The following is a 22008-nucleotide window of genomic DNA, read 5'->3' on the forward strand; positions in this document are numbered from 1 at the left end:
TGGCTTTTAAAGAAAATCTAATGCTTTACTTCAAACTACAAGTAGTAGGAGTTTTTTTCAGCAGTGTGTTCATTCAGCCCTGCAAACCGATTATTCATTCCCTGAGTAAAATTGACCATCTCTGAATAACTCTTCAAAATTTACTTGAGTAAATCTTAGCCTTGAAAATGCAAATTTAGCAGCTTTTTTTACCTTTGGGGATCGTAAAAATGAAGAAGGGCTGATGGTCCTTTTGCCCCCATAGTCAGCTGCGGAGTCGGAAGGCGTTGAGCTTGGGAGAGCAGTTGGTTCCAGACGTGGTGCAGCCAGGAGCACCTTGCCGAGGTCTTTACCTCGCAACCTCTCCTTGTCTTATTGAAAATACCTCCTGAGTTTTAGCGAGAGGAACAGCGGGTTGATGGAAGGGGGTCGAGGATGGCTGGTTGGTGCATGTAGTGACCCCGGAATGCTTTGGGCACTCGGACGTTTTCCCTGCTTAGGCGGTTCAGATGGTTTTGTTATTCTAGTCAAGAGGAAAGGCAGAAAATTAAGGTATTAAAAATCCAGTTGTCTCAGCTATATTTGAAAACTTGATAGTACAAGCAATTACATATAACATCTTTCTCAGTCGTAAGGCTTATGTTCTGCAAGATGTAATTTGCTGAAAATGGAGTGTGGGAAGGTGTCAGTTAAACACTTTATTCATTAATGTCTTCATTACTCATGGGGATGCATAGGTGAGTTCACTTCTCTTCTTTCCCCCGTGTTCACGGAACTCCCAGGGATAAGGTAATTGCATAGGAAAAAGCTGCTTTAAAGTTACCTTTTGGCTATCGGAATATGTAAGCGTATCTAAAAACCAAGTTACCTTTTGACTATCGGAATATGTAAGCGTATCTAAAAACCTGACAGCTTGAAGTGACCAGGCAGGCTTTAGAAAAATGAGAAGGGAAGCACGAGAGACGGATGAGCTGACACCGTGTCGGCGGCGAAGGCACGCAGCTCCGAGTCGAGGCCGGGACTCAGCCCTGCGCCGATCCTTTCCTCACCGCCGTCCCGCCTGTGCCAAGGGGGTGTCAGGCCGGTCCTGGTGCGGGGGGCACGATGGAAACGCGGACCGCTTCTGAAGTCTTGTGCGTGTTTGTATGCTAAAATGAGGTAACGCGGCTGGGAGTAAAGCTGTTTGGTATTGGATCCTGTCTCCACTAACAACAGCGGACAAAGTGAGTAAGTACTCAAGAGCTCTTCTGGGTGTGGATTTGTGGGACTGGTTCTTCCATTCTATGTTGTCCTATCAAATCTTTTCAATATGCAGTAAAATAAATCTCGAGATGAGCGATAGTGACGCCGGTATCAGCCAAAGGTCGAGAGTGTTCTTTGTACGGGTAGATACTGCGTTGGGTGCACAAAAGGCTACACTGAGTTTTTACAGTGGTGAGGGACACTGTTAAAGGAATATCAGCGTTCTTCCTTAAATGAAGGGCAGCCATGATTCTTCATCACCTCAAGTAAAAAGCCATTTGTAACAACTTCCAAAAAGTGTTCTCCGAAGCGCAGTTAAGCCTTACAGCAAGCCTTGTGAGTTCTGGGTGTTCAGGTGAGAGACTGTGCGGTGCAGCTACTCGCTGCTGCCTTCTTTCCGGGCAGAAGGTGATTCGCTTTGCTCTGGGCTACAGAATTTTCCACTGTGTTAATTTCTCCTCTGTTTTAAAGTATTCTCTGATGCTAGCATCAGGAACATCAACTGATAGTCCTGCTTGTAGGTATACCCAGCCACCTTGTTGTACCCTACCCTCGCTGCACTGAATTACAGCAGTCTTACACTGCCCAAGTGTCTCGTGGGACGAGAGACTAAGTTCATTTTTCCTTCTTTCCTCTCGGCTTGTGCTTTTAAAATCATCCAGACTTTGAGCTTGAAGAAAATAAAGATAATGTTAGAGCATGTAATGAAGGGGGAGAAAAAAATGGCAATTTTGGGTACCTATTTCTATAATAGATTCTAAAAATTAGTTATTAGGGCTGTTTGCTTTCTGGCATTAGACTTATGAAACTTTTACCTGCTATTACTTTTTCTACTGCCTCTAGGATAATATGCAAGTTGTCATTGGAAGTCATCCCAGTAAGAAATTGGGGTTTTTTCTGGTTTGGGGTTTGTTTGGTTTTTTTCAGTCAAACTAGGGAAGATTCTTTAGTTCCTCAAGAAATAGCCTTCCTCTTGATTTTGAGGAGGCAACTTTGGTGCTTACTTATTGTCTCTTAAGCGCCAGAGCGTGCAAGTTCATGTTGATCGCCGCCTAATCGGGGTCCCTGGTCAGACTGTGCCGCGGAGCCGGTGTTTGGAGGCTTGTGTTCCGCTCCGGAATCTCCTGCTGTGCTCTGCGCATCCGGTCCCTGTTTCTGCAGAGATGTATTTCAGGTTTCTGTAGCACAGAGGTGGGACTGTATTGGAGCGAGGAAGGGAAAGAATTGGGCAAATCGTTGTATGTTTTCTTCTGGGTTTTGTGTTTGTTCATGAAATGCTGGGACTGTTATGTTTCCCTCTCTCTTTGGAGAAGGAAACCTTGTCAGGAGGAAAGACATGAAATTAAATTTGTGTACTTAAAAAATGTTGGGGGGAGGAGGGAGAGGCTTTGTTCCAGTTTTGATTGATAAAAACATCTCACCTTGAGAAAAATACGCCCTTGAAGAGCTTCTGTAACTTAGTCTATCTTATGCCTTAGTTTTGCACAACTATGAAATTCAGACAAGTGTGGATTTTTAAATATTTTAAATTACTTTTATTTGCAAACCTTAGCCCTTTCTGAGTAGTGCCGAATGAGCCTGGGGATTACATTCTTAAATGTATTTGCCTTTGACCTTTTCAACTAAAGAGTGAAGAAAGGCTGAAAAAAAATTTTAAAAAAGGTAGAAGCTAATCTGCTTCAAGAATAATGTCAGAGGCCGGTGCTTTTTACTTGCAAATATGGAGCATAAATCTTTGTTATTGCGTGTTTACAGAAGGTCTTTACTGAGGGTTCAGCGAGTGTCAACGTATATTTTAATATTGCAATTACTGACTTCCACTGTTAACCGTCTTTTAGCTTCCAGTAGATTTAATCTAAGCCTAAGTAGACTGATTTCTTTTTTAAAAATCTCATTAACAGGGTAAGTACAACAAGCCTTAGAAAAACTGACTGAAATAGAAAGGGAGAGAATGCAGGAGAAGCTCCACTGGGTTTAGACTCCCTGGCTTCGATGTGAACAGGAATTGTCCCCTAACTCCTTGTGTGTTCCTTTGCAGGTCTGAAGGTGAAAGTTCAAGAAGCATCAGGTACGTGTACGTTGTACTCTTTCTGTCTTGATGTCTTTGTTCTAAGAAAGTACTTCGTTTAAAAAGCATACCTTTGTTTAAAAGCATTAAATAGAAACATTTTTTTTAAATGTGGGTTTTATTCATTCTACTCAGCATGCTGTTTGGATCTTAACTAGAGGATCGTCTACCTTGGACAAGCTCAGTAATAGATAACATGGCATTTCCTGAATGCTTCTACTTCTGATATGGTTTAAGACTCATACCTTAATTTTGACAATTGTAAAAAATAATTTGTAGATAGTTTCTAGTGTTTTCAATTAAAATACATACTAAATGAGTATTGGCAAAGCCATGAGCCAGCTGCCTGCCAGTTTTTGGGGGCAACATCTGCGTTGGGGAGAAGTCCGTGTACTTGTTCTGGCTTTCTTAGTAGTCTCCTCTTCTCTACTGGACAGTGAGACCCTTCACTGACTCATTATTGCAATGCTCACTATGCGCTTGGAAGACTCAGATGATTTAGAGAATTTATTGTAATTATCAGATACTTTACTTTTATCATATTTAGTATTTTATACTTGTTACCTCAAGGGTATTTTTTTACGCTTACTCTTTGAAAATATGGCTGTATGAAGCAAACTTGTAGAGCTTGGAGAAGTGCTCGAAAAAGGACTGAACCTTTAAAACTACATATTTAAATCTGAACGTGTTCCGTATTCGTTAGACCATTACAATTAAGCAGATGCCTTGATTCTCAAGGAGTGTGACCATTGATTAAGGATAACAAGGTCCAAAATATTGGCTGTGGGTTCACAATAATACCCTGTAGCTTGTTTGGGGGATTGTCAGGACTTTGTGTCTAAAGACATTGTATTTTATTTCTTTAAAAAAAAACCCAACAAAACAGGACCTTCACTTGCAGAATTAAAAATCCAGTTCTTACCCACAGGTGTACAGACTATCCACAAAAGCAGAATAATCAATCTGATATCAGAAAAACACAAGTCTGTAGAAAGTGATCAAAGATCCTCTGAAATGCTTTTTTCTTACCACAGAAACCAAATCAGTACGGTATTGACCTGAGTTGAAGGCTGTGCAAGGGAAGCCGGTACCATATTTTAATATACAGCAGCTGAAGTGCACAAAATCAGAAGCTGCTATAGTTAGGACTGTAGTAAGATGCCCGTACTTCATTCCTTTGGGTTTTTCAACTCCCAGTAGGGTTGCCAGTATACTGGCAGGCTGCGGAAGGACCGATGCCGATCAGCTATTGCAAACTAAGAATAAGTGCACTGGCGCGTGTATTTACAGAACCGTAGCTGAGGTCACGTTTCAGCCTACACTTGTCATTCCTGGTCTGACCTCCCGAGTCTCCGGCGGGGTGTGTGGCATCGCTGCCGCGCACTGGTGAGAGTCGCGTTCATCTGTCAGACCACGTTTTGAGGTGTCTGGGTGGTGTACGGGCACAGCTGGAAGCTAGTCACTTCAGATGTGGTTTGGGTGCTACCTGACCACTAACCGTTAGTACAACTCCAGCCCTTGCTCCTAGCACGCATCGTAATGAACTAGGAGGATCTCCTTGCAGGGGGTGTGTGCTGTTTGACTGATAGGCTAAGGGACTGGGCTGAAGACTGATGGAATAATGTTAGTACGTCCTGCCAGATAAATTCCACGCCCTCAGGGAAGGGTCTGCGCAGACTTGGGGTGTCTGTAGAAACCGGCAGTGCTGCGCGGGGCGTATTTCTCCTGTGTGCAGGCTTCAGGGTTGCGATGGTGAAAATCAACACAATGTGTTCTCTACAGAAACCTGCAGGCAATCAGCATGAGTCTTGGAGCGCTGATATAATCTGTTTTGAGGCTGTTCACTGAATTAATTCTGTTATTCAGCATGAACTTGAGTTACTCCAAGACGGTTCCAGACTTTTATGAGAGCCTAAAATTAGGCTAAACAGATGAACGCGGTGGCAGAGCCGCGCTCCTCCTGAGATGCTCTGTCAGTCCAACTCTTCCATCCTCCCTCTCAATCTGTGGGGTTTTTCAGAGCAGAGGTGAAATGTCACCGGGGATGTGCTTTTATGTTTTTGCCTGCCTAAAAGCCTGGTCAGCTTTTGTCTTGTCTTGGATAAAAGCTCACTTAGCTCTTTATCTCTGTCTAGGTAGCATCTTTACATTGTGGTTAATTTGCTTCATACTGTTTTCCTTTATTTCTGGCAAATGAAGATGAAATGTAATTATCTCAAATGCAATAAGGTCAGTCTAGGGGATAGTGCTACTCTGAAGAGAAGAAATCATCATTCAGCTCAAAAACATCAGCCAAACACCAGTAAATCAGTATGCTGACTATACTATGTAGCGTCTTCTGCCAAACTGCGCAGTTGAATTCATGGAATAAAGTCCAGCAAGGAGCTGCGAGCAGGTGAGAAGCCAGGAATAAAATGTACCGTCTCACGTTAACTGAAGGAAATTAGTTAAGGGCTTATGTTTGTGGTTAATAAGTAAAAGTATAGGTTAGGATTGTAGTGTTTGATTCTCACTAGCATTAGCACTTCAGATAAAGGATTACTCTAAATTGAGAGATGCAACCATTTGGTTTTTTACCCCCTTTCTGCCAGCAGATTATTTTGAGGTCAGATGGATGATGGTTTGGCGTGTATTTCTCGGTCACTAGAAACCTGTATCCTCTGACAGTTCAGGGGCCTGGTACACAGAAGCAAGATCTTTCTCTCATGTTCAGTGCTTAGTGGGTGTGGGATGAACCGGTGCAGTAATTAACTTTTATCTTCGTGTTTCTAGCAGGTGCAGAGACTGACTTGTTTTGGAATAGCTGGTTTTTTTCATACTGGAATGGAATATCCAATACAAGGGATGCTTTAGCGTTTTATACTGTTGCTCAGTTGCAAATGCTACTGCCTTGGTGGGTTTGTTTTCAGGAGCTTTATAGCTTGTCATAACGGTGAAAATTCATCTGAACGATGTTTTGAAGTGCTCTGAAATGCAGGAAATGTTGAATCTGACCATGCAGAGACGAGGTTGATGCAGAAAAGGATTATGATTCTAGATAGCACACTGAAACAATTAAAAATAATATGGATTTTTTTTCCTTGGCTTTGTCATAGTGACGAAAAATAATAAATCATCCCATTGTTTGTGCAAGCCCTTAAAATTCTTTCTGCTTATAATATTGCTGTATTGTAATAAACTTGCATTGGTTTCCTTTCAGTGGACGCCATGTAATTTTCAGGCCTAGGTATTTGTTGAATCTATTAAAATTGATAAATTGCTTTGAACACTTTGCCTTCTGAGATGTAATGAACACACACAGAGTGAGCTATGAAATTGTCAGTGTGATGGTCCCTTTTAATTAGCTTTGTTCACATGTTTTCAGTAGAAAAATGTAATTTGTTTTACAAGCAATTTTATTATTTCATAGTATGACCTGACAGTTACAGATAAGAATGTATATATGTACTATAATCTATCATATCGAAGTTGGCAAGAATAGTATGTCTCGAGGTTTAGTAACTAGGAGACGTTCCTCTTACCTCTGCCATGGACCTTGTGTGTTTAAGGAGCCCAGGGCAGCAGAAGAGAGGACTGAAGCAGCGCGTAAGGTGCGGAGGGACTCAGAAGATCAGTAAGCATCTCTGACTAGCAGACCTCTAAAACCTGCCCAGAAACACTACCGCCCTTCTGGCTTTCCTTCCTCCCTCGTTTTTATTAGTAGGAGACTAATAGTTGTATGAATGGCCTCAAGGCGTAAGGTCTAATTAACCGTTTCCCTAGGTATTCCTTTGCCACTTTTCTGCCAGTAAAATAGGTGAGATGGGATACATTTGAGTTGAGCTGCTCATTGCAGCTGCTCCATGATACTCCTGGTGTAATACTTCACTGCAGCTGGTCCTTTGGCCGTTGCCAGCAGCGTAGCGCACCTCTCAGACCCTGTCCCCGCAGCCATCGTGTGCACACCACGTCAGTCAGACTACTGCAGTCGACTTGTCCTCTTCAGGTTTTTTGTTCCTTCCCAGTTGTGTGCTTTTTAAGAGAAATGAAGTACAAAAGGGGGTAAGCTGTAAGTAACAATACTGCATAAAAGCAGGAGGTTCTCGTGGCTCCTGAACTGAGAAGTGCCAAGGGTATTGCCAAAAAAGTGCGGTGTTCTGTGAATAGCCGCATAATTAAAGAACTATGCAAAGAAAGAGGGAAGAGCTTGGAGGATAGTTTAAAAAAAAAAAAAAGTCAGTTGAAGTACTAACTATGGAGAAAACATCAGCTAAATGATTTAGCTGAACCAAAAGACAAGTCTGAGAGTGTAATTCTTCTCAATGCGTACATAGATGGACGACATTGAAAGTTTTGTGGCAGAGGATCGTGCGAAAAGACTAGTTTCTGTAAAGATGTACATTAGACTAAGTAACTGTCTAATTTCCTTTAGAGTGGGGAAGAATTGTAGACTCTCAGCCTGGCTCTGCGCTGCGAGGAGAGTGGGAGGAATGGCTGTTAAACAGACCTCGGCAATCTGCCGTAATGGAGCCGGAGAGAACGTCTAGCAGGAAGCACAGTTTTGTTGGTTTTCTTTGTTTCGCTTCACCCCAGTAACATCTATTTTAACTGTGTGACTCAGCCTCCTCTCTGATAACCTGCAAAGTACAGGTTGGGGAGAATTAAAGACAGACGGGCTTGTACAACTGATTTACAAGTTCAAATGTATTGCTTTGCAATCTGAATGACTCAGTGTCTACACATAAACAGGGCCTTTTCTGGCTGGTTTTAATCATTCTATAAAGACTTTCCTACAGCTCTTAACCAGCCCTAAAAATGTGTAAAATCACCATTTGATACTAATTTAAAAATAAATAGAATAATTCCCCCAATAGATTTTTCCATAAATGTCAGGCTGACCCTCTAGAGTAGAGTGGAATATGATGAGTTTCTTGATGTTAATTTAAATCAGTTTTATTACTGCTACCAGAAATTAAATATATGGAAACAGCTTCTAGTAGCCGAGATGGCTGTGGAGTTGCCCGTGGCTTTAGAAGTACATAACTTCTGAGTTTCAGAATGGCAGGACAGCAATGCACTCATCAAGTTGTCCAAACTGTGTCTGTGCCATCTTTAATAGTTAACTCTATGCTTGTGATGTTAAAAAAACAAACCCTTTTTCCTAAAATTAGTGCAAAAATCTACTTTTACAGAATAAATTACTGAAAAATAATAGTAATTGTGAAATAAGATTGGGAGTACATCTTGCTTCTTAAAAATCTGTGCAATTTAGAATCACATGAAAAGTGTGCTGTAACATACCTGATTTTCCAGGCGTAGGAGGTGGCGTTGATATAAAAGTCTTAGTAAGGAGTGCTCAAATCAGCACTCCGTGTGTGGTTTCGGTTCTTGGTCACCTCCCTGAATAATACAGGTAATTCTTTTTCCCGTGTGCTCTCTGCGTACGTACACGTAACAAATGTTTTGGAATGGACTGACTCCGTTGGGATAACTGCTTTCATTCATCCCTTTGTGCTTCGCTTTCGGCCTGTGAGTTACTAGACTGAGTATGGGAGATGCTCATTCAAGGCTACTGAAGGAGAAAATCTGCCACAGCAATCTTCTCGAAGAAAAGATGGTTGTGAGTAGAGGAACGCGGCATTGCCAGCTCGTTCCAGTGATTAGGGCCCAGGCCCCAGGCACGCTGCACGGGCAGAAGAGCTTCATGCTGAGACGCTAACGGGGAGGGTGAGGTACCGGAACGCGGGGCAGTGGCACAGCAGCGAGCGGATTTTCTGCTTTCAGTCCCAATGTCTTGCCCACGAGACGTAAGCTGCTTTCCTGCGTTTACTTGTGCGCTTTAACCACACATTGGGAACTTGATATTTAAACCAATTCCAGCTTTAGATAAAATGATAAACGTACCAAAGGCTAGAGATGCAAGCGCTAGTGTATGAGCGTTCTTAAAAGGTGAGTAATATTTTCTGAGTAGATCTTCTCTTTAATAACATGCATCTCTTGCTAACCTCTTAGAATTAGATTAAACTGCTATTAATAAACAACTGTAATTGTTTTTTCCAGATATTCTTGCAGCTGATGAAAACAAATTAGCCCTATATTATCTGTTTCTGAAATCTTGTACCAGCATTCCTGTTTATATGCAACCAGAATGTCTGTTCTGCCCTTTTGACTGCCAGAGGAGTACGTGCTTATCTGTAAGAATTAATACCAGACTGGATTTATTCTTCCCCCGAACTTTGTACTAGGGTTATACCTTAGAAATTGTTTTATGAAACGATCTGTGAAGAATCAACAAGGCTTACTAAAGTCGGTAATTGGTAGAATCCAAAGCGCTCAGCGGGTTTCTCATAACCTGTTTCTGCTAAGCTCTGGTTTTGCTTAGAACTTGTCTGAAAGAGGCTCTTCAGGCTTGTTAATCATTTAGCTTTTTGGCACCTTACAAATCTGGCAGGTAATTGAAAGGTCTCGCTCAGATTCATAGCAAAATCAGCGTTGTCTTGTACTGTTACAGAACTTGTAATTGGGAGAGGAACTGGAAGGAAAAAACTTCAAAAAAGCTGGTAAAATCAATGTAGTCCACTGTCAAAGACTGTGGTAGGTGTTTGGATGACAGTAAAAATAGGTAAAGTCTCTGCCTTGTGCATACTAAACACCATTCGCCGTTTCACCATTGGTGAAGGTTCTGTTGAAACGAGCTGACAGTACAATGCAGTATGTTTTGGGGAGGGCTGTCGGAGGTGGTGGGCTACGAGTGTCTCTACAATACAAAGCGAACGTACACAATCCAACTGGTGAAAGGGTTCATGACTAAACAGGAATTTCTGCTCTCTTCTCTGTTGCTTCAGTAAGGCTTGTCTCTAGGACACAGCAAGAAGGCAACGGCTTGGGTGTCGAGCAGAGTAACTCTCTTAGGTGTCGCTCTTTCTCTGCACAGCCACTTTGACTTCAGTGCTGCGGGCTGATGGCTGACGGCAGTCTTTCCCCATCGGCCTTCTGAGGAACCTCACAAATATGTCTTGGTCAAGGGAAAAGGACAAATGGAGGTTGGATGGTGTTTGTGAGACGCTTGCCAAGTTGGAAGAGGAGGAGGTGATACTGGTCCACGCAGCCGGGTTAGCTAGAGTTTTACATCGCGGGTTTTAGCGCAGGAACGTATCTGAAACCGCCGTGTGGTCTCCACCCTCTACACTGCCCCTCCTGGCATATAAACCGAGAGCTGATTTCATCGGGGATTTGGAATGGTGGCAGAGAGCAGAACATGGCCATGTTATATGCTTTAGTTGACAGGGAGTTGTTATTTGAGCTCTCTGATAGTTTTCACAAATTTTTCACTTCATGTTCTTTTTACTCCAAAGTGGAGTGAACTCACAGTAGCAAAGCTTTTTGCTGGAGTGTAATTGCATTCAGTGTAGCAAAATGACTTGGCAGTGTCATGGCGTTTTAGGCACTTGAGTTTCAGGAAAGGGATTATGGAAATTGATTGTAAACTGCAACGAGACCTTCACGATTTCCTGGTGACACTGAGTGCCTTAATTTTTTTAAGTACCCAATTTGAGGTGGTTTAAAACTTTGATTTTCAAAAAAGGTTGAGTGTATACCTCAACAATTGGTGTGTTTCAAATTACAGCTCTGACTTGCCAAGCAGAGTTACTAATAATTTCAGAAAAACCCTTACCGGTCCAGTATTGATAGTTAATCACAGTGACATTTTAGCATTGAGCAGCTATAATAGTAGATGTTTTACCTAGTAAAATTTCATAGTTAACTGTTTTAACGTAAAACCTTCTACTGCTTTTACATATCGGCTGTTGATGAAGAAAAACAAGAGAATAATACTGTGGTTTTTTTCAGGTAGTTTAGTCAAGGAGTGAGTTAACTGAGTTGAGTTCTCAGACAATACAGCCAAAAATCATATTATTGCCTCGAAGTAACGTGTAACTGCATGATAGTGCTAGTTAGGAGGAGGAAGACGATTGAGGGAGACCTCTTTAACCTGACAGTCTTCAAAAGAAATCCATGATTCTGTGCTTCACGTTGTAAGCTTTTTATTTTTCGGAATTGCTTTGCAACATGTTGAAGAATCTTTAGGCGTATCATAATGTCTCATGACTCGAAGCTTCAGGCACTGCAAACGATTCTAAGCATCACAGCCGGGGCTCCAGCCAGGTTTTGTAGACAAAATGTTCTGCATCAGCTAAGCTAACTGGTTCCCCCACCTTACCCCTGTTTCTGTGGACTCAGTTGGTGAGGAAATACAACAGTATTGTACTGATGATAGGTGAATTAAAGGGAGCAGGGCTGCATGCACTTACTTATTTATTTTCAGTAGTTCTGTAAACACAGGTAGGTGTGTGTTTGCAATTTCATTAAATTTTTGCTTTAGGTAATATGTTATACTAACATTTTGACTTCCGAATTACTGAGATTCCAATTCTTTTCTACTGAAAAGTAGAATCAAGTCTTGCTAAAAATCAGATGCCATCCAGGTGGATAAACTAGCATATGCAAGCATTTTGTCTAAAATTATTTCCGCTGGAAATAGACAGCTGTAACTTATGTAAGTTTAAGTACTGATTGTGCTCAATAGAATTCTCTTGACAGGCTGGCAGTTGTTGAATTTGCAATCTCGAAAAGACAAAGCTTTGTAAGTGGTTTCACATTAACGCAGCTAATTTTTGCGGGAGCTGTTCCCAAGCAGTCCCATTGGTTACTGGGTAGCTAAGGCTTGCTTGATGAGCAACTTGTGTGCACAACTTAATTCAGGAAGTCGAGTGCCTGTAGTGCCCCAGGATTTCTCTTCTGTGTAGATAAAGTAGTTTAAATTTCCTGCATGATTTTGCTATTCCAGGGTAAATTCTGAGTTGCTTTTGTTCTTTTCTATTAGAATTCACATGAAAAGCTGGCTAAATCTAGGGGATACAAGATGATTATAATCAAGAAAAAAAAAAGTAGAATGTCTTATACTTTCTGTGTGCTTCATAACGTTCTTGAAGGGCTTTGCTTAAAGGTGGTCCCGTAGCATCTGCTGAAGAGCTCCTAATTACGCGGGTGAATACGCGTGTCCGTGCCCTCGCTCTAGCCGAGCCCCACAGGAGTGGCGTGCGTCTTGAGGAGAATTAACGCATCCATTAGCTGTTTGGTGGACAATGAGAATCACCTCTAAATGAACTCGTGCTTTAGCGAGATCCTGCTGTGCAGCTTATACAAAATGAAGTCGCTTTCCGGCTTCTCTTTATATCTGCTTTTCAGAAGAAGATGGAACGTGACGTGCCCCTGCGACACCCAGCTCTCCCTGGCTGCGTCGCAGGCGCAGAGACGTGCACCTCTTCGGCTGCCCGCACAGCTAGCTCCGGGGGATTTCATTTTTAGAAAGCAGAATTGTGGCACAGTGAGGCCAGCGGAACTTCTCTCCTCCTGCAGCTCTTGCAGGACTTGCAGAGGAGGAGAGGAGGACTGGGTAGGAGCTGAAGTTGGCCCACTATGAATTTAAACCAGCATCAGTTGGGTTTTCAGTGGAGACGTGATTATATTCAGTGAGGACAGGACAGGAACAGAACAAGCTGGCATACTTCTCTGTCCAGAACACTGAAAATAGCCGACACTGACTACTGGAAATCCTCGTGTATGTGCAAACCGATAGCATCACGAGTGGGAGGCAATGCATTCTGTTAATGATTTGCCTCTATGCACTGGTGAAAAAAATACTTGCCTCCTTGCACCTAACCGGTTTCTTTCAAAAGAATTAATGTATTAGACACTTCTATATGAGATTTTAAGCCAAAGGTACCTTTAGTTCAGATGCAATGCAGCAATTTTGATGTAGTAGTCTGCACATTGATGATTTAAAATCAGAGACAGCTTTTGTGGTTTTTCTTTCTGATCTCATTGCTTTACACAAGTAATCATGGTTAGACTAATCCAACAGGAAAATATGCAGCAAAAAATAGCTGTGTAAAAATCTATTGATAACTTAAAAGGCTCTTTTCTTTCCTTTTTTAATCTGTATTCTAGTTAGATTTATGCCTCAGTGTAATTCAAGAGTGATCCTTGGATCAGGACTGAACAATGATTTAGGTATCTGGTTCCTCCTCTGAGCTGTTTAACGATGCTTTTGGAAGTATTCCAGTAAGTGCAATTGTAAGTAAATGGAAGGTGGAGTAAGCAAACTACGTATTGGAGAAACTGAGAACAGGATAGCATGTTAGTAAAAACATAAAGACAAAAAAGAACGTTCTTGGTTATCTCAGTAAAGAAGAAAAACAAATGTCCTAAATGAGGCATTAAATAATTGGAATCAAGGCTAAAGCCGTATTTGTGATGTAACGGCTTCCTAGGGACTCTGAGTAAGTTGGAGTGGTTGACAACACGAGTTTATGGCCTAGGGTGGTGACTGTCGGTTGCTTTTGCCTGGTTTTTCTTGCTCTGCTTCCTGAACAAAGAGAAAAGTCGATTTTTGCCACGATTTTACAGGGCTCCCAAGAGCTTTCTCCTTAGCCAGAGAGCTCTCAGAGGCTCCTAACTTGTGGTAGCAGCGCCCTCTCATTTAGAGGCATGGCAAATATACCACCGACAGAGTTCCCTGGCCAAAATCTGGCATGGATGTTGTTGCGCTAATGCTGCTCGTGAAACTTAAATAGGACCCGCACTTCTGCGAAGTGTTTGCTTGTGTTGGGTAGACGGAGGAGTGGAAGGGGAGCAGGGCGACTGGATGCCGGTGGAAATCAGGAAGTGCCGCTTGCGTGGTTAGCGCTTACGGCCAGGATTGAGTCCTGAAACGCCCCGGGCAGGGACCCCGCTTGCTTTTGAAAGCAGGAAACCGTGTCTGACGGTTTAGGAGGAGCTGCTCAGCACTGCTGGACGGAAGGCTCGCGCTCTGTGAGTACGTCGTGTCTTTGGATTAGTTACAAGTCAGGCTACTGGAATGACTGGTCGCTAACATCACCAGCAACTTCACTTCTGTTTTACTGAAAGGTAACCACGTTTGCCGTGACGAAATCTGTTTTCCCTGTTGTAGGGGTGCCAACAGTTCTAACTTACGAATTGTGCACATTAAAAACGACCATGTCAGTCTCTTGGCTACCTTCGAAAGTAATTTTGGAGTTGATGCATGGGACACACAAGATGAATCTGAAGAGATACTGCCCATTGTCTGCCGCAGACAATGATGAGGCAGGATTAGGTGTCTAGTTCCTCGTGTGCTGACACAGTCCTAACAAAAGCCGTGTGTGGATTTGCTGCCTTTTGGGCAGCCCCATGTTGTTATGGGGAGCGCGTTATACAGGGTGGGTATTTCCAGCACGTCCTGTAGAGGAAAAACTGGCTAGTTTTGAATAAATATTAACATTTAGTTAATAAATACATGAAGACTTTTTTCCAAAATCTACTGAGAATTTTTCAATATTATTTAGATTTAAAAGTGAAAGTAAACTTTAAGCAAGATCAGAACTGATTTTTATTTACTAAAGGTCTTTTTTCCCTACAAACCCAACAAACGGCTACCTGCGGAAGACTAATGAGAGACCAAGAAAGGTCAGCATCGTATCAGTGCCTTTCAGAATCAGGCGGGTAATGAGACAAGGACATCCTTTTCTAAGTTTGGGGGTTGTTTTTTGTCTTTTTTGGTGAATTTCATTTTCCTTTTTTATACTGTGATAAATCTTCCTCCTCACACTATGTTGTTGCATGAACATTCCCCATTTGGTGGGGTGGATGGGAAAAAATAATTTACGTATATAATTGATGATATCAACCTACTATGCCCAGCATAACAGGGTATAAGGTATCTTGGAAACCAATTGACTTAATTACTATGTCTTTAATGTTTCAGTTCAATTGTATTCAGTTCAATTGTATTCAGCTCAATGTCTGTATCTCTCCTGGAGTATGTTCTTGTACTGTTTGAAATCAAGATCATAAAGAATGAAAAATTTTATGTAGTCAATGGGATTCTAATTAGCTAAGTGTTACTGGTGGGAGATTTTTATGGTTTTTCATTTAAATGAGCTGTGAACAAACTTGGGGGAAAAAAAAAGAAAAATTCTATGGGCATCTTACAGTGAAGGGCAGAAAGGACAAATATTTCAATGGTCTAAATAGTAAAACAAGAGACACAAATGCTTACATTGCTGATAGCAAAGAAAAAACAGCAGAGAATTTTTTGAAAAATTCAGGACTTAGTGAACTACTTATGTGTCAGTGGAGAATTCCTTTCGCATCGCAACTACAGACTGCATGTGAAATGATATCCTACCTGTAATTTCCTCCAAAGAATGAGTTTTCTGCAGGAAAGAGAAGACAGAAAAGGACAACGAGCCTTGCGGTGACGTGCCCACTCTGCCATTTCTCATCTGTTGTGCGCCTGGTGTGCACTCAAGGGCAGACCGGTGAACAAAAACCTTGTTAGAGAAGTGTAACTTGGAGCTTGGATGAATGGTGGAGCGTAAGTGTAGAACATCCTTGTATTCTACAACGTGGAAGTAGAGGCCAAGGAGTTCTTTGAGTTTTGTGGATGTACTACTTGTTTCTTTAGTTTATCTTAAGTTGCTGTGGCCACCAATATCATACAGAGGCAGGAGCACGAGAACAAGATATATCACTGATAATTGTAGCAACCCAATCTTGTATCAAATGATTTCAAATTACGCTTCTGTTATTCTGACTTCTTTTGTAAATGAAGCTGTAGATTTTGCCTTCATGTCAAAGATGAACAAAGTGCAGTAGGAAAGCCTTTCCTGCATAGTTTTCGTAATTAAAGCATAGTGAAGGCGAAAAAGGTTTCTGTGACTTCTTCGGTAAAAAATTACGAACTGAAAGCTTTAACCTTTTGTGCCTCTTTGCTTTGCCCTATCGTTAGCTGTCTCCTCTTGAGGTTAAGAGGAGAAAGTACTGCACTTGAACTTGTCTCCATAACGGATGCCCTCACTTGCTGAAATCCCATATTGATTCCACAGTCTTATCTGCTGAACGTATCTGTAAATACCTGTCAGCTAGTCTTGCCTAATTTCTGTCATCAATTTGGCCTCATTAACTACTTGTTGATTAAATGAAGCACATTACTGGGGATACCCCTCTAATTTATTTCTAATAGTTAACTTTATCAGGGGAATAAAATTCCTCCTCAGAATTTTAATGCAAGAAACAGGATCTGTATACAAAATTAGAGATTGGAGCCAAAATTAATAGAGCTGCACTAAATACTAGATGCACTTATGACAAGTAGAAAAAGTTTTTTGAAGATAAGTGTTAACTGACTTGCTCCTCATTTTAGTCAAGTTTTATTCTAACCTGTGTTGCATGAGTCACATACTCAAGAACTATGTTTTGAAGTGTTATAAGAGTGCAGTATAGAATGTTGCCTGGATATCTTCAATCTTTCTGGTTCTTCATGTGCTTTTGTTTATTATACAGTTAAATTGAATTTGATCTTCAAAACTTTAGAAGTGGTGAAGACTGAAGCATATCACTCATCTTAAAATGAACCTTGAACTCACATCAATCAAATCCTTCCATTCTAGATACTGTAAACCAAACATAGGTGTGAATTAAGATGACTTACCATTATTCAGTTTTGGGGGGAAAAAAAAAAGTGCCTTTGTGCTCAAGCAAATGTCAAAAACCCAGCAAGAAGTCATTTGAATCACCAGCTTCCTAATAACCCCTCAGCTCTGATGCATAAATTGAGGAAGGTTTCCACTCCACAATAAAGATGAGGCTTTCAGCTAGCCCGTTGCCGCTTAATGTGTGCTCAGAATACTCTAGGATAAGCTTGACTTGCCTGAGATGTCACAACTGTTCGGTTTTTTCATGAGCTTTTCCTGCTGCCTTTGGTTTTGAAATGCACTGCTTTGCCAAGCACTGCTGTAAGTAACCTCCCGACCAACGCGTGTCTTTGCAAAAATGACTTTTCAGAAACACGGCTACAGAGGACTAAATGCTACCAAGATAATGTGAGCAAGATATCGGAGCGTAGCTTTGATTGTGCACTTTATCTTTTCTTAAATGAGTATTTGACTTTCAAGAACTGGGTCTAGTGTGACTCTGAACTACTAGATTATTTATAATGCTGTGGCACTAAAATGTGCTGCGCTTCCTGAAGTAATTGTGAATTAATTGGCGTTGCTCCTCTGCATACAGCAGATGTAATCTGGTTCCTTAGAGAATGCTTTCCACAACATCCATCACAATTTAGGTATCCGAATCGTTTAAGAGCCTTACTTACAGACCTTGGAGAAATGCGTAAGAATATCTGAGAAAGGTGTCATCATTGAGTAACGTGCGCTCTGTGGGGGAAAGAAATAGTGTGCGTTGCCTTGGGATGCTGAGGAGAAACTAGTCAAACACCACGCGCTTACTTAACAATGGTAGCAGAAGTGGGGCTACCTTTGAACTCTAAACCCATCTGTACCTGCTTTTTGAGATTCACCTTGCTTTGAAACTCAAAGCAAAAGTCACTTTTCCAAATCTGGATTCTTAAGAAATAGTTGACTTCTGGTAGTTTTTCTGCACCCTCTTAGGAAGAAGTAGCATCGCTCTCGTGCAAGGCTCGGCGTGGTGGGCAGGTCACGTGAGAGAGAACTTACTCAGACTGAGAGCAGAGCTACGAAGTGAACCAACAGTTGGTAACTACTTGGGTCTTTTGTTGTAGCTACCTATTTTTTTTTTTTTTAAGAAAAAAGACATCTGAGGAAGCTGAACAAACCAACCAAGGATTTTCACAGTTCATTGCTGGACTTTGTAAATATGACTGAGGAGTCCATGAACCATTTTTTCATTATTCTTGCGTTCTGTCTGGAAAAACAAGGAGTGTTCTGCCTGAGTATTTTGGCTGAGTCCAGAGAGGACTGACGTTAAAATTTCAAGGCTAGGTGATAAGCAGACTGGAGCACTTTAGCTGCTACTTGGCTAAATTGCTTTATAATCCCTGTTCCGTGGAGCTGGAGGAATTTTTCTTGGACATGCTCATGAACTGATTAAAATGGAGGAGGTGTGACAGGGTTCTGCTGATGCCATAATTTCAGAGTACAGAGCTTCTGCTGCTTATATTGTAAAAGAAAAAAGTCGAGAGATCATTTAAGGGAAGACCAAAGGTAATAACCTGTGTCCTGGTTTGCCATTGCGTTTCTACTGAAACCCCTGGGTTCTGCCACTACGCCCAGATCGTGACTAGGAGATTTCATCAGAGCAAGACCGATTCTCTGAAGGAGCTCTGTCCCGGGAAGCGCTTGCTGTTTGCGTGCCGTATGGTGAGGGCGAGCGGTCGGCAGGGAGGGAGCTGCTCTTTGCTCAGTCCGTTACTCAAACAGCTGATTCTGTCCTGGACGTAGCTCCAGCCCCAACGTGATCAGAATCACTCCTGTCTCTTCTTGCCCTTGCTATATAAACCCCTTATTTTATGGCAACCCATTCTCTCTCTCAAGACGTTCTATAAAGACTGAGCATATGGGAGATAGTTGTGACAAATCTTTGCTTCAGCAGATGAGTCATTTCTCAAGGCTTCAGGGTAGCAAATGTACCTGCTTTCTTGTGATATAATCCTCGCAGTGCCTAAACAGTATCAATGTCGTGGATGTGCCATTTAAATCGGGCTCTCTAACGGCAGTCTTGTTGAGAAGAAACGATGGACACGTTTCTGGAAGTCTGAGTTTTCGTAAGAAGAAGGTGGTGCTGTTCTGATAGCATTAACCAGAAAGGCTACGTGTTCTCGGATCTGCGCTCTGTCTCTGTAGTGCTGCTTCATTATTTCAAGGGGTTTGCATAATCGTGTCTTATGTCCTTGTTTTCTCTTAGGATACTCTTGATAATAACTACAAATTTTCCTTAAAAATCCTGAAGTAAATCACAATAACATTAAATTTCCCTCTATAGAATATATGGTTTCTACTCCTTGAAGACCAAACCCTTCTTTGGTCTTGTGGAACTACGTTCCAATAACATAGATGTTCTGAGTCAACATAATATACTATGTTGGTCTGCGCATTAAATATTCATGATTTAAACTGAATTGAAAAAAAAATAATTGAATTTGTGTATGTACGAATATATGAATGCAGATTCAAAATAGCCTGTGAGAAGCAGTTCTGTTCTGTAACACTATTAAATGTGTAATGACTCCGGCAGTTAAAGGACTCCAAGAAGTCTTTGAGAGTGCTTAAGGCATTTAAATACATTTCACTCCACGTATCTTAACCACACTGAAAAGAATAATCTTTCAATTTCCTGTTTCAGCTCCACGGTAGATGCTAACATATGTATGTGTTTATGTTGGTGGAGCTGTGTAGGCAAAAAGAGGGGCGGCTTAACAGGTTTTCCTTCCATTTTATCTGAATTATTTTTGTAGTAAAAGCGATGTGAATGCGTGCTGAGCAAGGGAAGCTGAAAAAGCCAGAGGTAAACGTGAAGGATAACTCCTCGCTTCAGCCCCCTGTATCTATGTCTTAGGGGAGCTGGTGGGTTGTTGAACAGAGTGACGGGCTTCCCGCAAGGGGTGCGGGACTGTCCTCCTGACCTTCATCCTCTCCTCTGACAGCTCTTCAGTGCGTATGTTTTCTAGCTGTGTGCTGACGAGTCTGGAATGCTGTTCTCAGACCATGCTCAGCCAGTAGTTCTTTATCTTACGCCTTGCTATGAGTGACCGCACTTCTAAATTACATTAGACCGTTGAAACTATAGTGTAAAACCCCCAGACCCCCACCCCGTTGTGTAACGTTGAGTGGTATGAGCTTCCTCATTCCTAAAAATAAATAGGGAGATGCTTCCACGGCTACTCTACAGCTACGAATAGCAGCTGGCCTTTCATCCCTCTGCTAACAGTGTACGTCTTTCACCGTTCATGCCTAACCTAAGTCATTACCCGTCTGAGGCTTTTATGGAGGTCTTTTAATGTGCTTCAGTAATGAGCATTTTAATTATCACTTCGAGGACAAAGATCTTACTGCTGTGTCTTAGCCAAAATAGGGCAATACTAAAGGTTTAGGATTAGAAGAGAATCATGAAAGCTGCTATTTTTTTTTTATTTTTTTTTGCTTAGCTAGTGGCAAAATTGATATCTGCGCCCTGAAAGGCTGTAGGAAGTGATTAGGCAATGGATAATTAACAATAGAAGAAGGATGGAAAGGTACAGTCAGACTTTTATGCAAACAAATGTATTACTAGTTCTTTATTCAGAAAGGATGATGTGATTCTTAAAGCTTGTATGTTCTCAGTTCCAGCTAGAAGTGAAAAGTATTAGCTAATAAAATGATGCAAGTGGAAAGAGCAAGTGCCCTTAACCAAATCTGCAAAAGAGGAGTTTTAATTTCTGTTCTGACTTCCACAGGTAAAACCTAGGCTATTGTCCTGTCATATTTTCTCCTAACAGTAGTGAAAAATAACATACGATGAGCAGGGAGTTTCCTTTTGAATTCAGGAACCGAGCAAGTGGGCAGCCTGCCCTGATCCCCGGGGGCTACTGCTCAGTAAACTCCATTGTCCTCCTGTGACTTCTCCCGGTGCCGTTGGATCCCTGGCCTGAGCACCCTCCTGGTGCTGTGTCGCTCCAGCAGCAAATGAGTCGTCCTGCCTGTGCAATGGAGGATGCAGACAAACATCTGTCAAAGCTGCAGGAATTTCATGAATTATTCTCGTTAGAAAACAGAAGCTTGTCGTGTACGCTCATTTTGGGGGAACTTAAGATGTTTGTTTTCAAAATGAAATAATTGAGTTGTAGCCATTACCTTTCCGTTGCTCTGCAGCAGATGGAGCTGGCACACAATGCCTTTCTGCATTAAAACTTCCCGTGCGCGTAACGGAGTCTTAAAGGAATTCTTAGTAAAAATCCAGATTAAAATCGGTATTTTGAAAGATGTAGCGTGCACTTGCTTTTTGGAAAACCACGACATGAAAGCAGGAGTGTTTGGTTAAGCTTTTTAATAGGGGAAAGACATATGTAGGTTTCCAGGTCTAGACGATTTCTTGCAAGCACTGTTGGACTGCTTTATTCGTTACCTTCCACTGGACACAGTGCCTTTTCTCTTGGACTTTGTTCACTTTCTCGCGTGCAAACCCTTCTAAACGTGCTTACTGTGAGTCAGAGGAAGAACTGACAGTGACCATAAGGCAAACTTTCAAAAATACTCGATTACAGTGGAACAACTTCTGTGCAGATAGAGCTGAGTAATACTTAGGATGCTTTTAACAGCTATGTTTTCCTTGAGACAAAATGTTTATTGTAAAAGTTGTGGAAATGGAAAGGAAACAGAACAAATTAATATCCTGTGTCTGTATTGTTGCAAAAAGCTTAGGGTAGAACTTGGAATACCAGTAATGGAATTACCCGCTTGGTCTAACAGGGATTGTTGGGACGATTTGTGTAACCAGGTCTTTGATTAAAAATGGCTCTTGCCACCTTGAGGTGAGACGAGAAGGAGAAAAAAAAAAAGAAGTATTACGTTGTATATCAGGGAAGCGTGCACTGCTAAAGCTCAGTGGACAGAATCGGGCCTGTGCTGGAAGTCCCCAGGCACAGGTGAAAAAGCAGCAATATTACGCAGTGAGTGCGTAACAGGCTTCAGCGCTGCGGGCAGGAGTCTTCAGGTTTCCTTTGCTCTCGCAGGTACCTGGAGCTAAGAGTGTGGTCCCGGAGGAAGGCTTTCTTGCCCTGGAGATGCCTGCATGGCCATACAGTGCTGCACCGGTGGGCTTTGTGGTTGGTGCTTGGCTTTTGTGGCTTTGATGTTGGGGTTTTTTAAATTTTTTTATTTTCT

At 41.8% G+C, this 22008-nt stretch overlaps 1 protein-coding gene across 12 annotated transcripts in view; it reads left to right on the forward strand.

Annotated features, from left to right (window-relative positions):
- IQSEC1 (IQ motif and Sec7 domain ArfGEF 1) overlaps window positions 1–22008 on the forward strand; it is a 337175-nt gene that overhangs the window by 69013 nt on the left and 246154 nt on the right. For 10 of the 12 annotated variants that reach the window (XM_075762678.1, XM_075762694.1, XM_075762679.1 and 7 more), the window contains exon 2: window positions 3260–3289. The exons of the other annotated variants lie outside the window; for them this stretch is intronic. In XM_075762678.1, coding sequence (XP_075618793.1) covers window positions 3260–3289 — 30 coding nt within the window. The remainder of the gene's footprint in view (window positions 1–3259; window positions 3290–22008) is intronic. 12 annotated transcript variants of the gene reach the window in all.

Source organism: Balearica regulorum, chromosome 10 (assembly GCF_011004875.1).
Source record: "Balearica regulorum gibbericeps isolate bBalReg1 chromosome 10, bBalReg1.pri, whole genome shotgun sequence".
In the NCBI taxonomy this organism is placed as follows: Eukaryota; Metazoa; Chordata; class Aves; order Gruiformes; family Gruidae; genus Balearica; species Balearica regulorum.